This window comes from Mytilus galloprovincialis, chromosome 1 (genome assembly GCF_965363235.1).
Source record: "Mytilus galloprovincialis chromosome 1, xbMytGall1.hap1.1, whole genome shotgun sequence".
In the NCBI taxonomy this organism is placed as follows: domain Eukaryota; kingdom Metazoa; phylum Mollusca; class Bivalvia; order Mytilida; family Mytilidae; genus Mytilus; species Mytilus galloprovincialis.
This window is the reverse complement of record NC_134838.1, coordinates 112,607,767-112,625,258: the sequence shown is the minus strand read 5'-3', so window position 1 is coordinate 112,625,258 and position 17,492 is coordinate 112,607,767. Positions and strand designations below refer to the sequence as shown.

The 17,492-nt window shown below is 32.0% G+C and overlaps 1 protein-coding gene across 1 annotated transcript in view; it reads right to left on the bottom strand.

The window, feature by feature from the left end:
* LOC143065125 (uncharacterized) overlaps positions 1 to 17,492 on the bottom strand; it is a 121,489-nt gene that overhangs the window by 3,387 nt on the left and 100,610 nt on the right. The window contains exon 11 of the mRNA XM_076238534.1: positions 315 to 473. Within this exon, the coding sequence (XP_076094649.1) occupies positions 315 to 473 (159 nt within the window). The remainder of the gene's footprint in view (positions 1 to 314; positions 474 to 17,492) is intronic.

Below are 17,492 nucleotides of genomic sequence, written 5' to 3'. Positions count from 1 at the left end.
GAGAGGTTAATAGTGTATTAAGTCTGGCTAACCAGTGGCGGATCCAGGAATTTTCATAAGTGTGGGCCCATTGACTGACTTAAGAGGGGGCCCGCTTCAGTCACGCTTCAGTGATTTCCTATATAAGCAACAAATTGTTTTCCCAAAAAAGGGGGGGGGGCCTAAATCCGCCTCGGCTAACATATTTTCATTGGAGGTTGCTGATCATTGAATTAACTTAATAAAAAAACTACACGTATGTCAAATTATGTATTCATACATGTAGTTTCAGGGGAGAAAATGCATTTATGAGATGTTTTTTTATGAAGGCTTACTCTTAAATTCCAAATCTGAAGATATCAACTGCTCCAGTTGTGTGCTTTCTGATCCACTTTCTGTTATGGGTGGCCTCTCTGGAATGCTTTGATCTGGAATGCTTTGATTTTCCATGTCTTCCCACTCATTGAGTATGTCTTCCCATCCATCATCAGCAACTGCAGGTCAAAAAAAGAGAAAATAAATAAACAAAATCATTAAATCTGAGATTCCATTTGATATAATGGTTGCAATTGGCGGGTCAACTAAACAAAAATTATATCTTTCATGACCTTGATGTTTTTCCCAAAAAAAATATTTAAAAAAAGCATATGAAGAAGAAGAAAATCAGCCTCCACAAAATAATTTGATGTTGAATTATGAAACCAGTTTATTTGACAAAATGAGTTCACAGAATATTATATACTGAAAGAAATCAAGATACATATGCATGTAAATGCAAATAATTAACTAATCTAGTTTAACCAAATTGTTTGACACATTTACTGTTTAAATGAAGATGGTACATGCATATGATTACCTTTTTCGATGTCACTGATTGCAGTTTTCCACTCTATGACTCTGCTGTCGTAATTTTGTTTGTACTTGTCTATTCGCTTCCTTGTGGCTTCAATAGACAAACAGTAACCTAGTTTGTTGAAGCTGCCGAAGACCTGAAAATATTTAAATTCTTTGCATTCAAATACATAAAATCTGAAAACGATTGGCAATGTAAGTTACAGAATAATAAGGTATTGACACGAGTAATATGCTGGCTTATACTTTTAAAATGTGTATAAATAATGCACAATTTTGGGCGGATCTAGAAATAATCATAAGAGGGGGCCAATGAATGGCATATATCATGTATACATATAAGAGAGATTGTTTCTGTCATGCATCAGATTATTTATTTTTTTACATTAATAAGGCTGTTAGTTTCCTCGTTTGAATGTTTCTACCTTTGTCCATGCAGGGCCTTAGATGACTGTCCCAGGGGGTATAATATTTGCTCATTGCTGAAGGCCATAGTGACCTATAGCAGTAAATTTCTGTGTCATTTGGTCTTTTGTGCAATGTTGTAGAGAGTTGTCTAATTGGCAATCATACCATATTTTTTTTATATGTATGTCAATTAGCCTTCCCCCTTCTGCTCCCTAAGTTACCATAATTACCTTTCTTTTGCATCCACCAAGCCACATCATCACACTATTTAACTGTTGAAATAAACTTGACCTCACTGACCGGTGAAAACCTATCATACATAGTAAAGCACCAAGAACCGGTCCAACTGATATAATTTGTGAACCTTTTTTTTTTTTTGTTTTATTGGTTTGTCTGTGTTTAGTGGTAAGAGCTGATGTTAGAAGGTCAGTCAATGAAGGGCAAACTGTCGCCGCTTTATTTAAGATGAGGTTCCAATTGAATCCTAAAATATCATCAAGGGATGTTTCACCAGATGTTGCCTTTGCAAATTGTGTCACTTCTTTTCTAATTTCGTCTTGTAAGACATGAATTGCAGCCCTCTTTGCTGTTGGACTTTGTTTCCATAGTTCTCTGAAACCTTTCCAATATTTCCCTCTTCCAATATTTGAGACTGCTTGACCAATTTTTGTGTTGTTGACAGTAACACTCTATCAAATAAAATGATTATAAATAAAAACAAATTAAGAAATGTTCATATAAGCAAGCCTTTTCTTTTTGTTTATCATGTTAACATTACAACTGTACCAACTGAGATGCCAACCAATATTTCGTTAACTGCACAGCATAATTCAACCAGCTACAAAATTAATGTTGCATGTACAGTCTCTTATTTTATTGAAATTGACTTTAAAATCTCTGCATGACACAACTGTAAATGTACATGATTAATGGCAAATTTGCATACAATGGCATCTACATGGTTTATAAAATGATATAAAATCACTTAATTTACCCCCCCCCCCCCCAAAAAAAAACAACAAACAAAACAAAACAAAAACAACAAAAAAACAAACCTTTTCCACAGTTGATGGATATATTTAAAAACATGTGGTTTCTTATTAAGAAAGAAATAAAGTAATGAAACAAATATACTTACTATTTTTGAAGGAAGAGCTGTTGATGTCTGTTCAGTGATTTCTTTCTGTTTCTGAGTAGATTTCTGAGGGGTGGGGTGGATTTCACAGTCTTCCTCCTCTTAGAGAAAGTTGAATGAAAAGGTGTGGCTGGTATCTTTTGGCTAATATAGCCCCCTGCTAATTTCACCTTTCTTAGTCTGCTCTCTGTCTCCCCTAATTGTTCAGCTTTTTTGTTTGTCGTTGTTATCAGACAGGTGCAGTTGTTGCATATATATACATCTTTTGACGGAGTTACACTGACCCCGTAAAGTCCCTCTATTGCATTTGCAACACTTCCAAATGTCTTGTAGTTTGTATTCTCCATGTTTACACACTTACCACATTGTACACGCGGGTTTTTCGCGTACAATCTATCTATTAATTTAGTATTCACATTGACCCAGGGTCATCTGCATTAATCAGCTCCCATAATGCATTGCGCTATACTTTATTCTCGTGGTCACGTGATAATCTTTGAAAATGAAAGTCGAAATGCCCAAATGGACGTGTCTCTGCGAAAACTGTTTAAATATGGAAAAATAAAGATTGGCAGGTAGGTGAAAGTTACATATATGGAAAGATAAACGAAAAACGAACAGATTGATGTCCGATTTATATAATTCCAAGGCAGCCAGTCGGCACTAGAAGCGTCGAAGTCGCGCATCTATTTTGGGTGGGCAAATATCCACTTTTTGATATGGGACGAGCTCTGACGTCCCACGGCCCCAGCTTGTCTGGCAAAACAGCCGTCGGACGTCAGAGTAATCTCGGACTAATATGGGACGAGCTCTGACGTCCCACGGCCCCAGCTTGTCTGGCAAAACAGCCGTCGGACGTCAGAGTAATCTCGGACTATAGGAAGATGTGGTGTGAGTGCCAATGAGACAACTCTCCATCAAAATAACAATTTAAAAAAGTAAAACATTATAGGTCAATGTACGGCCTTCAACACGGAGCCTTTGTTCACACCGAACAACAAGCTATAAAGGGCCCCAAAAATACTAGTGTAAAACCATTCAAACGGGAAAACCAACGGTCTAATCTATATATAAAAACGAGAAACGAGAAACTCGTATAAATTACAATTTAAACAAACGACAACTACTGTACATCAGATTCCTGACTTAGCACAGTTGCAAACATTTATGTATAAATAACATATTGCTTTCTACCTATGAAACTCTCACAGTTTTCAGACGACCATAACACTAATTTCCATACTTGCATCTCTGCTTTCATTCTGTTCATCAAAACCTTTTTAATACGTCTATAATGCGCATTCAGTTATGAAGTTATTTTTCATCTACATGTTTATTGCACATTCCTTTATTTGTCCATGGTGTCTTTCTCTGACTGAATTTTGATAATCTTCTTGACATATGTTTTCTATTCCTATTTTAACAATCTGATTAAAGAATGTCATGTGGCCTCTTTTTATCCAATAAGATAAGCTTATTCTTAACCGATATGAAATAAATAAGATTTTTGTCATTTCACACTAAGTCTAATGGTTAAATTTATTCAATGATACACTCATCGACCTTGTCCACATTAATTCAATGAACTCAATTATTTTTTTTCCAGTCCAGATCAAAATTACACTATGAAAACATATACCATTTTTATTTTCATGGTAGAGAACATATGAAGCGTTAAAATCTTTCCAGTTCAAACAGGGTCCTTTTGTTTCTGTATCTGTGACATTACCACTGTATGTAGAACCATTATTGTTGCTGTTGTAACAATCTATTTTCTAAAATATTTAATTTTGGTTAACAATTTTTTTAAATGACAGTCATCTTTTGTCAGGTGTGGTTGATCCCACCCATTCATACTTCTTTATTCAAGATTTTATTAATTGAGGAAAATACATTTTATTAATCTAACATGGAGTATGCAATTACTAACAAAATCTAACATTAAAAGATTGTGTAACTACATTAAATCTGCGTGGTCAATCAGATCACATATTGTTACTTAATGTTATTTGCTTTCTTGTAATGATTTATATGTATTGATCTCTGCTGTTTATCATTTGTCATGTTGTAAATATGTTTTTCGTTGCTATAGCATATATATGCTTTTTGCAATAAAGTATTTATTCATTCAACAAAATACAGATTTCTAGACGTTATATTCCTGCTAATGAAAAAGTTTAATCAGTCATTTTTTATCCAGGCATAGATGGTCTATGTTTTACACATGCTTAGATGGGCTAAGTCCGTCGAGACACGTCGTTTTAGGTTTTTTTTAGATTTTTAATGGCCACCCATTTCTTTGTTGGTGTATTGCCTCTAAACTGTTCCAGTAAAAATTCAGAATTTTGTCTAGAAAAGAATCGCCAATACCGACATAAATATCTCTACTTTATGGAAATTAATGCAATTTCACAGCATTCACATTTTCGACACTTTGACCCATTGACCAAACTGATAATAAAACATAGAAGATCAAAAGATAACATTGATCTATGACACAATGTAAATACAGTATTAATGAAAAGAGGGGAGATGTAAAACAATATCATAAATACAACTTCAACTTTGGACGAAATGATGCTTAATAAAATAGCGTACACAGGTAAATATAATAATTTTGTTGTAAGAAGTACAAGAACGGACCTATTTTTTACAATTTATATAAACTTGTTATCCATACATTTGTAGTACGAGAACATCAGTGACAATGAATTGTCATACTAACACTTATCAAAGGTATTGAAAATAGTTAGACGAGATTTTACACCAACTAAGTAAACCTTGAATGACAAAAATGCATTTTTAATATCATAATTGATTTAATCAGGCAAAGAAATAGCCTAAATGCAAATTGTCAGCAAAATTTTAATATGGGATCAAAACTGTATCGTAGGCCCTTAAATGTACAATGTTGTATTATATTAAGAATTCAGTGTCGGACCAGAGTACTCCATGCTGATAACATGATAATTGATTCAACATGTTATATATCATTGCCATTAGCATGTTTAGTGTGATTATGTGGCGGCTAAGCTCTGTAAAACGGTTAAGCATCTGGTCGAACATAATGTGATCCAACACTCAGTTCATTTCAACGTTAATATTTAAAGAGTTTATGAATATTTATTTTTCAGATCGCATTTTTTGAGATGACAAGTATAGGTAAAGAAATAAGCTGAGTGGCTTCCATTTCTTTTGGAATACCAATGCATTATCAAAATAGGGAGATAACCAATGAAACAATAAAATGTCGCCGTATAGCATTCAAAAATGAGCAAGTCAAATAACGTACATTAGGCTAGGCCCATATTTTACCGATGTTAAACAATTCAAACGAGAAAACCTGATTTGAAGCGATAAACGAATATGACAGACCTCAACCAACGATATAGATATAGTATGGGTTTCAATGAGACAACTCTCAATACAGTTTGTAACACGTAAAACACAATCAGTCAAACTACGGCCTTCAACACTCGAAAAGCGACCTATAAAGGGCCGCACAAATAACTAGTATAAAACAATTCAATTAAGAAAACCAACGGTCTATAGATATAAGAAGATGTGGTATGAGTGCTAATGAGACAACTATCCATCGAAGTCAAAATTTATAAAAGTAAACTAATATAGTTCAAAGTACGGTCTTCAACAGGGAGCCTTGGTAATCTTTAAAAACAAAACAGAAACGCGAAACACTTATGAATCACATCAACCACTGAACAACATGTTCCTGACTTCGGACAGGGACAAACAAATGAAACATTTCACAGACGCCTACCTCTCTACACTTACCTGAATGTAACATCACAGCATACAAAGACATACTATCAAATATCAATTCAAAAGGCTTAACTCAATCAAAAGACTGATAATTATCAAAAATAAGTAAACATACACCATTTACACTTAAAGGATAACATTGATCTATGACACAATGTAAATAAAATATTAATGAAAATAGGGGAGATGTAAAACAATATCAGAAAGACAACTTTAACTTTGGACGAAATTATGCTTAATAAAATAGTGTACACAGATAAAAATAATAATTTTGTTGTAAGAAGTACATGAAGTACGGAAATATTTTTTACAATATATATAAAATTGTTGTTCATTCATTTGTAGTACGAGAACATAAGTGAAAATGTATTGTCATACTGAACACGTATCAAAGGTATTAAAAATAGTGAGACGAGGTATTACACAAACTAAGTAACCGTTGAATGACAAAAATGCAAAACAAATTGTATTAACAGGTCAAATTTACACGGAAGTAGCTTGCATGTAAGTGTATACCATCAAACCGTATCAATTTCGACTCAAACTGTAGTTCAGGGTACTATTTCAGATTAAAGATTTAGGAACTATTTATAAAAAGTGGACAAATAATGATTAAAAAATATCTAAAAAAAAAACAGCAGACGGAATTGTATAAAGAAGAAATGAATTACATTTCAAACTCTTAATTTTCAGAAAGCTATTCTAAGATAAACAAAAGTGAGGAAATTTAAATAGTGAATACATCGATTTTGTGAGACCAAATGATTTAAAATGTCGATTATGGGCGTACCCTACAGTGTCCCACAGAATTTAAACCATTTTGTAGACATTTTGCTTATACTTTCATGTCGTCAATTTCCAAGTTTTACACGAGACGATATGGAATTTTTAAATCATCTACCAAGAACCGTAAATTCTCATTCGGAACTCAAAACTTATGATACTGTCAGTCTCTACACATTATGACTTAGGAATTACAACCGTTGACAATTATGGTTAATAAATACGGAAAACGTCATTGAAATCAGAATAATTTATTGTTCGAGGTAATGCGTCTTCTGATTGGCTGTATCAGTCAATAAACACAATTGAGTCATGTGACCGTGACATCATCAACGTTTTGTCATAATTTACTCCGGCTTAAAATGGAATGCAGAATTAAATTATATGGAACGACTGTATAGTATTTTTTTTTATATCTATTCGAAATACCATATACAAAGTGTGGTGCAAACAGGTTATTCAGTGTGCATCACATTTTTGATGTTATTTCTTTATAGACAGGGAAAATATATCATTCCTTAAATAATTTAATTTTGATTTTACGCGTCTTCTGATTGGCTGATAGTGTTTTGTTTATCAGCTCATAGACACAATTGTATCACGGAACGTGACGTTATTAACGTTTTTTATGCGGATTATTCAGTGTGCACCATATTGTCAATATTATTTCTTGATAGACAGAGAACATATTACACTCATTCCTTAATTAATGACATACAATACAGATTCGATCCACTGATGAAGCTTTAACGAAAATTTGCATTCAAAATTTTGTTCAACTAAGCAATTCAAATATGTAATAAAATATAAACCTGCATGTGCTCCTTTAAGAGATAAAAGGGGTCGCAATTTTAGACATTTACTCAAAATTTCGTTTCTTTTACATTTCTATCCTTTGGATAGACACACCTAACTTTTGTATGTTAACAGATGAACACAAGCGTATTTTTGTGAAAATGAAATGAAAATCTTCTTTACAAAAATAATTAGTTTAACGTGGTACCTAACATTACAGGGATATAACTCTGCAAAATCAGCTAAATGTTTTAATTACGTTGTGTTGTTAAGGGAATATTAAGCTTCTCAATGATCAAAATTAGTGTTTGTCAAACTGCTATGTAATCAGTGTAATTTTTCCAATAAATTGGTTGGTTCACATTTTTTGAAAGTTCTATATTTTTGTCAAAGGGTCAAAGTAAATACTTCGTCAAAATTTTATGGAAACTAAACGAGCCAAATTAATTTTATTGAAAGTGTTGGCAACCTTAAACAAAATTTCATGATTTTAGAAAAACGCAATTTTCAGCGGTTGTTTATCAAATACCAGAAGAAATCAATGGCGAATTTTTCATTAAAATTGGTACAAATAATCTTTATACGTAATCAAACATGATGCCATTTTTTAAAACAGGGGTCCATGTACTCGTTTTCCAGTTATATCAGTTTACATTAAAAAAAAAATAAGCAGAAAAATGCTTCTTTGTTCATGCATCGTTGTCAATATATTGAAATTTAATGAGACTTTCATACAAGTGAGAGGTTTGGATAGCCATAAAACCAAGTTCAATCCACCATTTTCTACATCAGAAAATGGCTGTAGCAAGTCAGGAACATGACAGTTGTTATCCATTCGTTTGATGTGGTTGAGCTTCTGATTTTGTCATTTAATAAGGGCATTTTCCTCGGAGTTCAGTATTTTGTGGGTTTTTTTTCCCCCCGATATGTCGCAGTTTTTTCCCCCCGATATGTCGCAGTTTGACATCACGGAAATAATATTTTACGTTAGCAACATTATTACTTTCCCTGTATCGTTTGCCCTAGCAAAAGAACTTATCCTTTCATATTTGAAAATTATACTAGAAAGAAGTTTGTTTTGTTAACTTTGACGTCACATACTTTCATTAGAAAAAACCAGATATGCGGTGTATAAAATGGCGCCTGCATCCGCCATTTCGGTACTTTGATATTTGGAACAATTATAATATAGCAAAATGGACAATAAACAAGTACAATTTGCCGTTTACACACGTAAAATTTAGAAGCGATTTCCTGACGATTGTTTTATAATTTTGAATTCGGATATATATTTAAATTCTATAACCCCACATAATTATGTTTTTCACAATTAACAGAAATGTCAAGTAAATGCCGTCTTTGGATATTTTAGTACTTATAACGGAAGACAATGACTTTGTCACAGATATCTTCAATAAAGACACCGATAGTCATATGTATTTTCAACTTTTACCTAGACCATTTAAAACATGTAAAATTGAATATACCTTTTAACCAAGGGTCAATAATACTTACCTATACAAGTACAGAAATATGACGCAATGCAATATCGGAAGAATTGAAAGCGTATTTTAAAAAGCAGCAATATCCGGATCAAGCGATAGATTACGGAATTTGAAAGGCACTGATAAAAAGACCAACTATAACAGAATCACGGCCGCAAACTTAACGAACATTTAAGACAAATTTATCACGTTTGTCACAACATATAATCCACGAGATGATGATATACTTAGTTTCATGCGAAAAATTGAAATAATTTACACAAAGTGAAAACATGGACAAAATCTTACCCCAAAATAGTGCTGATGATCAACGGTAAAATAGGGACAAAAGATACCAGAGACAGTTGAAAAGTCTAAAACGACATTTAACACCTCCAAAATTTGATTTTAATGAAACTTTGAATATGTACCGATAAAAGATGTATGACATGTCCAGATTTTATAAAAACAAAAAAAAAGATCGAAAGTACTTCACAGTTAAACAATATATGTCTTGTAAAAATTCAAACGTCATTTGTTTTGTTTTGTACTTGCATTTCTTTCGTAAGACCTATCTCAAATATTGACATATACATGTATCCAATCGCAAAGTGAGTAAGCTTTTAGATAAGTCTATATACTTTCTCTATTCTTAGGTCAAAATCAAATCAAAAGTTAAAATTTGTTTATTGTGGGTATGCACTTTTTTCAATGTGAAGAAGGTAATGAAAACCCTTTAAAAAACGGGTTCATTAATTGATTAAGGTGGTATGGGAGTCTAAAATAAAAATGATAGAATTTGTTCATACTTTGCCAAAACGTTGTATCTTTTGATACATGTTGAAAAATATAATAAAAATGATAGGTCACCGCGCATTTTCTCAAGCTACATGACGGGACAAAATGACACATTTTGTATGGATTATACAGGAAAAAACACCATTTTGTGATTAGAAACTAAACAAAATGATAGAATTGTTAAATACTTAAAATCTTACCCCAAAATAGTGCTGATGATCAACGGTAAAATAGGGACAAAAGATACCAGAGACAGTTGAAAAGTCTAAAACGACATTTAACACCTCCAAAATTTGATTTTAATGAAACTTTGAATATGTACCGATAAAAGATGTATGACATGTCCAGATTTTATAAAAACAAAAAAAAAAGATCGAAAGTACTTCACAGTTAAACAATATATGTCTTGTAAAAATTCAAACGTCATTTATTATCTCATTTGTTCAACTTGTGAGGTGCCTTGAATTCTTTCTTAGAAAGACAAAAAAGGAATTTCGGACCAGAAAATCTTTACGTAGACAGAAAACCAACCATGAAGATTTAAGAATCATCAGGGCTAACGGCCATCTCCATCGCTATTCTAATGGACGATTTAAATGTTTCAATTGTATATGGTCAATCGTCAAAATGATTTTTTGTCGAGCCTGCTACTTTTGCCGCAGAAAGTTCGACATAAGGATAGTGATCCGGCGGCGGCGTCGGCGGCATCAGCTAACTTCTTAAAACTTTATATTTTAGAAGGTGGAAGACCTGTATGCTTCATACTTTGTATATAGATGCCTATATGGATGACTATATTTGTGCGTAGCTTGCAAGGTCGTAATGCCCGTCAGACAGTTTTCACTTGTCCTCAACTTTATTTCATGGATCAGTGAACAAGGTTAAGTTTTGGTGGTCAAGTCCATATCTCAGATACAATAAGCAATATGTCTAGTATATTCGGTGTATGAAAGAAATTTATTTGTTTAGGCTATGTGATCTAGTAACAAATGTTACATTCACATCAGGATGAGAGCATCTTTAAAAGACATTTATACACACAAAATAATACTTGTAACAAAAAAGACAACACATATGTATAGGTGAAAATACTTTGTTTTGTACTTGCATTTCTTTCGTAAGACATATCTCAAATATTGACATATACATGTATCCAATCGCAAAGTGAGTAAGCTTTTAGATAAGTCTATATACTTTCTCTATTCTTAGGTCAAAATCAAATCAAAAGTTAAAATTTGTTTATTGTGGGTATGCACTTTTTTCAATGTGAAGAAGGTAATGAAAACCCTTTAAAAAACGGGTTCATTAATTGATTAAGGTGGTATGGGAGTCTAAAATAAAAATGATAGAATTTGTTCATACTTTGCCAAAACGTTGTATCTTTTGATACATGTTGAAAAATATAATAAAAATGATAGGTCACCGCGCATTTTCTCAAGCTACAGGACGGGACAAAATGACACATTTTGTATGGATTATACAGGAAAAAACACCATTTTGTGCTTAGAAACTAAACAAAATGATAGAATTGTTAAATACTTCAGGAAAAGATAGCTTTCAGACACTGCTTTGAGAATATCAAAAGAAAAGATAGGGTTACCGTACTTTTTTTCCGGCTAAAATACAAAATAGGAAAATTCCATACAGAATCCTTCAAAAAATACACTTTTTTAGAGTTACCTCCCCTTAAAATGCCAATTTAAAAAAAAAAAAAAAAAAAAAACAACCAAAAAAAATTAACATTTGCAAAAATATCAATATTTAGAAGTTTAATTCTTATAAATTGGTACTTTTAAATGAAAATGTACATTAAACATCTGCATTCCTGCATCAAATTTTGCTAACTTGATGGAAAATCTGGACCTTTGATTCTCTGTTTTTTTACAATCCAAGATGGAGGAAGACACCCATACCACCTTAAGTACAAATGTAATATCATGTATTGAAAAACAAATATTGTAAGAAGAACACATTTCTAATATCAAGTTTAAACTTGTAATCAGGGGTTTTTTGCAAAATCCCTGGCAATATTGTCAGTGATTTTCATAAAACGTTACTGAAACTGTAAGTGATTTTACAAAATTACCAATACACTGTAAAAAGTAAAATCACAAAAATACTGAACTCCTAGGAAAAATCAAAACGGTTAGTCCCCAGTCAAATGGCAATATTAAAGGATAAAACACATCAAACGAATGGATATCAACTGTCATATTCCTCACTTGGTACAGGCATTTTATACTGTAGAAAATGGTGGCTTAAATATATGTGTTTATCTTACCGTGCACTATTTGACCAAATATAGCTGGCAATTCTTTACCGAAGAGGAATAAGTATGCAAACAGAATCATTGTCAGACACCAAAGCAACAAGGAAGTACATATCCGTTTTATTTACAAATTTGAAGTGTTATCTATGTTTGAACAGATTGATACACAACTGATATGACAGCTACATTCTTATTATAAAGAAGGGAAATATGTGCAAATGGCAGTTGATGGATATTTATTGGAATTGTATAGACTGATCATTACACTGAGAAATGAATTTACGAATTCATATTGTTATCCAATTACTAACTACACACTTCAAATCTGAGTAATTGTATATTCATACCTTTACAATGCTTAAGTACAGGACATGTAACAATATATAAGTTGATTCAAAAGAAACATTGAAACCCTAATTGGGTTTTAAACTTCTGAGTTTCGCTCGCAACATGTACAGTCATATGATTAGGTCGCAATAAACAGTTCGAAAACTCTAAAAATTTAACAATCCCTTTTTATTTTTGTTGTTGCTTTCTTGCAATTTAAGCTTACTGTGTTTGTGTTGTATGTATGCATATGTATTCAGTATCTTCGATTTGATGTCCAGTAATTAAGATAGAACATATATTTTTTGGGGGATGTTTCCATGGCAACAATCTGTATTTATTTGTTATAAAATAATGCAGAAATAGGGGGGAAGTGCTACATATTTGATATTTCCCAAAAAATTGGCCAAAAGTAGAATTTAATTCCCTTGGAGTGATACCTTTTTTGAACAGGAATCAAATAAAAAACATGTTGAAAAAAAGATTTTCTAAACATAACATTAACTTCTGTCCGGTCAAGCTATGGAAATACGGTAGGTCAAACAGACAATAGCCCATTAAACATGTAAGGCATAGTCTCGATGTTCTTATTAACCTAATTTGAAGGCTAGGTTAAAACTCAGCTATCTAAAAATAAATTTCATAACACAATAGCATTCTATATTCTCACGGTGTTGGTTTGTAACCCGGACTTCTCTCAGTCGATTTATGGTTTTTGAACACTGGTATACTACTATTAGATTAAGAATGGCCTTTAAACAGTAAGATTTAGTTCATATCTGAACCGGTGCATTTGTTTAACATAGATATTTGGCCATATAAAAAATAGGTAACATATAAAATGATAAGTGTTAGGACACATCCACGAAAATATCTATGAGTACCTAGAGTTTCACTTCATTAAAAAAAATGACAGAACACATTTATTTCCCTACCATCGAATAATGAAATAAGAAGGACACAGTCATATAGATACTTTCGATGAAGAGTTGAAATAAATAAGTAATTAGTATTCATATTTAAAATGGTTTTATAAAGCTTAAGGAAATCATGTTAGGAAATACAAGCCCGAGAATATCGTATCAGTTCGGATATATATACTCCGTATCCGTCCACAATTGGGAAGCTGAAATCATCTATTTTGTCGTAAAGTTTTGTTTTCAACCGACCCTCATTGACAATTTCTAGTTTTAAGTAAAGATATGAGGCAGACTTAACTGGATCTGTAGTATCCTTTATCTCTATTTCTATGGGATAGATTCGTTTAAAGTATCCACCAAATTTTGTATTTTGACATAAAGTATGTGTATGCAAGTCCCAATTTAAGAGCCTTTCAATCGGTGATAGTCGTTCATTATTTTGAACATTAATCATGCATTCATTTTTTCGTTGGAATTGTTTCACATAAAAGTTTGTCATGTCGGGGCCGTGTGTACTTGACTATACGGTATGGATTTTACTCATTGTTACAGACCTGCATTTTTTTAATTTCTGTGTCATATGGTCTTTTGTTGAGAGTTGTCTTAATCTTCTTATTTTTATATTGAGTTTTTACAGTTCCTGTGCCTTAGTAGATCGTGTTACGTTTACTAAGCAATGACACTCTAAGAGAATAAAGAAATCATTTACGATTGAACTTAAACATAACAATTTATCCTAGCTCGAATATATTTACCAGTAGCCCCAGCATCAATTGCCTTATATCATATTGTAAACATCGACTATGGATACAGTATCGTACAAGGTTAGAAAATTATGCGTCTAAAAAATTTAATTATAACCGTAATATCTGTATTTCGATCCATCTGGATGTGAAGTTTATCATTCAATACTTTAATAAACAACAGTGATCACTTTTCATTAACATGATTAAACAATTAATGCATGTTTTCTATTAGTGCCATCATTTAGACCATATTAAGGGCATACAATACAGTTACAGGGGAGGTAATGACGTTGCTAACGTAAATGTGTTTTTCGCGACGTCAAACTATGACATATCGGGAAAAGATGCATTTTTCGGCTGATTTTTATCCTTCAAACTGATTTTATTTGAAAACGAGTGCATGGACCCCTATTTTGTAAAACGAAATTTTGTTTCATTATGCAGGAAGATTATGTGGACCATATTTTATAAAATTGTAAATAGTGCAATTTTTAAAATTTTGATAAATCTACAGCAAACAATTACGTTTTTTTTGTCAATTCATGACCATTTGATAAATAGTAGTTATTTCTGAATAATAGTTATCAAAGGTACCAGGATTATAATTTAGTACGCCAGACGCGCGTTTCGTCTATATTAGACTCATCAGTGACGCTCATATCAAAATGTTTATAAAGCCAAATAAGTACAAAGTTGAAGAGCATTGAGGATCCAAAATTTCCAAAAGTTGTGCCAAATACGGCTAAGGTAATCTATGCCTGGGATAAGAAAATCCTTAGTTTTTTCGAAAAATTCAAAGTTTTGTAAACAGGAAATTTATAAAATGACCACATTATTGATATTCATGTCAACACTTAATCGCTTAAGTGTTGACTACTGGGTTGGTGATACCCTCGGGGACGAAACGTCCACCATAAATTGCATAAATTTTTCGGATACTTATAAAATACAGAAATTACAAATTATTTTAAATTAATAAAAAACAATTTGTGTTTATCTTTTAAAACAAAAAAGTTATGTCTGTCTTTCGAAAGGGAAAATACGGTCACAAATCCGATTTTTTTAGCAAATATACAAAATGTCGACTTCATTTAACCCAAAACGTAGCACATGAAGGTATATTTTTTATTACTTATTTGATTTTATCAGGCAAAAAATAGCCTATATGGAAATGTTCATCAAACTTTAGTTACGGGATCAAACTGTATCGTATGCCCTTAACAAAGATAGTTGATGCAATATCAATTATCTTATTTCGTATAAATATCAAAACGGACTTTTTATACATAGTCTCATTGATTACACGGTTTACTCTTATTAATATTTATAAAAGTGTCAAATTATTGAAACATATGTTTTTATGGTCTTTGGAAGATGAAGTACTTAGAAGTAAATTCCTGACATTTTTGCTGATACAATCTTCATGTCAATTCACTGTATGTTTCTTCGTTGCTTGATCTTTGCCTTTGAGCTGAAACCAAAAGACGAAACAAACTTTATTTTAACTTTTAATGGACTGTCGCACAACGTAACACGTATAAAAGAGTAGGTCCGGTAAGGACCGATTTTGGCCTAAAATTTCAGGTTCATCTGACGAAAGATTTTACCACTTTTTAAACACTTAAGTGTCTATTTCATTTGAATCAATTAGTTTATGTGAAAGATACTGATTAAGACATTAAAAACGATCAGATTCAAGCTCAAATATGAAAAAACTACCAAATATGCCAAAAAATGTCACTTTTCAGATGTTTTTTGTCAAAAAAGAAAGTGGCCGCATCCGTGTTCATCCTCAACTTTTATATATGGTATGTATTATCATAAAATACAACTTACATTTCAATATTAAGGATGAACACGAATGCGGCCACTTTCGTTTTACACGAAAACCGTCTTAAATTTAACTAAAATGCTAGAATTGTGTAGAATTCAGTAATTTAGCATGACTTCGTGGTGCTAGTACCTGATATATGTGCATTGTTATGTCAAAAAGGGCCCATATTTATGTAGCAGAAGCATTCTACTGTCCAATAAATAACTAAAAGTTTACATTTTAACAACTTTGTAAAACTGCTATATTTTGGGGCCAAAAAGTGGTCTTACTGAACCTACTCGTTTAGAACTAAGAAAGAAACCAAGTTACTTTTGTTATATGTTCTATATTGTAATTAGAATATCATAAACTTAAATTTAAATTTATTAGTTTCATCTTTTTTTCTTATTCTGGTAGAACTTGAATAACATCTCAAACTGTTCTAAAGTTTATAGCTTAATGTCAATAACTGTAATAAAGGTGCCTGGATAAGTGTTAAAGAGAATTCCTAGTAGAGTTTAAATGAGGCTAAAAATTATCCTCCTATTGCATGAGTTACTTCTTGTAAATGATCACTCTCTCAAAGGCTTAGGATCGTTATAAAATTCATGATATACACATGTAAAAATTAAATTATGATACAATACCATGAGAAAGTAAACAAAACAGGTTAACAAATTATGCATAACCAGTAAAATTAGATAGTTTTAGTGCTGTTTGTGTTGTTTCTTATTTATTATTTGTAACTGTTGATGTAAATGTCTTTTGGTTTTATTAGTCTTTGTTTACTCTATGGTTTTGACTGTTATTGTCTTGTTTATATTAAGCCTAATGTAAACATTTCAATAAACTATTATATAAAGTATATAGCGAAATTTCAACATCCGAGGCAAAAAACAGAGCATTTTTAAATTGTGAGAACATTTTTTTATTAGACTTTTGTACACCTCAGTATTTGACTGTTTGATTGAACAGTTAAAGTATTATTTTATATAAATAAGACCATGAGTTTTCTCATTTGAATTATTTTACATTGTCATTTCGGGGTCTTTTATAGCTGACTATGTGTATAGGCTTTACTCATTGTTGAAGGCCGTACGATTACCTATAATTTCTGTGTCATTTTGGTCTCTTGTGGAGAGTTGTCTCATTAGCAATCATACCACATCTTCTTTTTTTTATATAAAGTAAACCTTTTCTACCAGAGTCCGTCTAGATGAAAAAAATGTCCATGTCAAGATAAACATTTGAGGCAAAATTAGGATTTCTAAATCTGCCAAAAAATACAGCGTCAACCTGATGAATTTTCTTAAATTAATTTGTACTTGTACCAATTGTTTACTTAGTCTAGCTTTAGTTGTCATTGACAATTAAAAGACAGGAATATCTAACTCATATTTAGC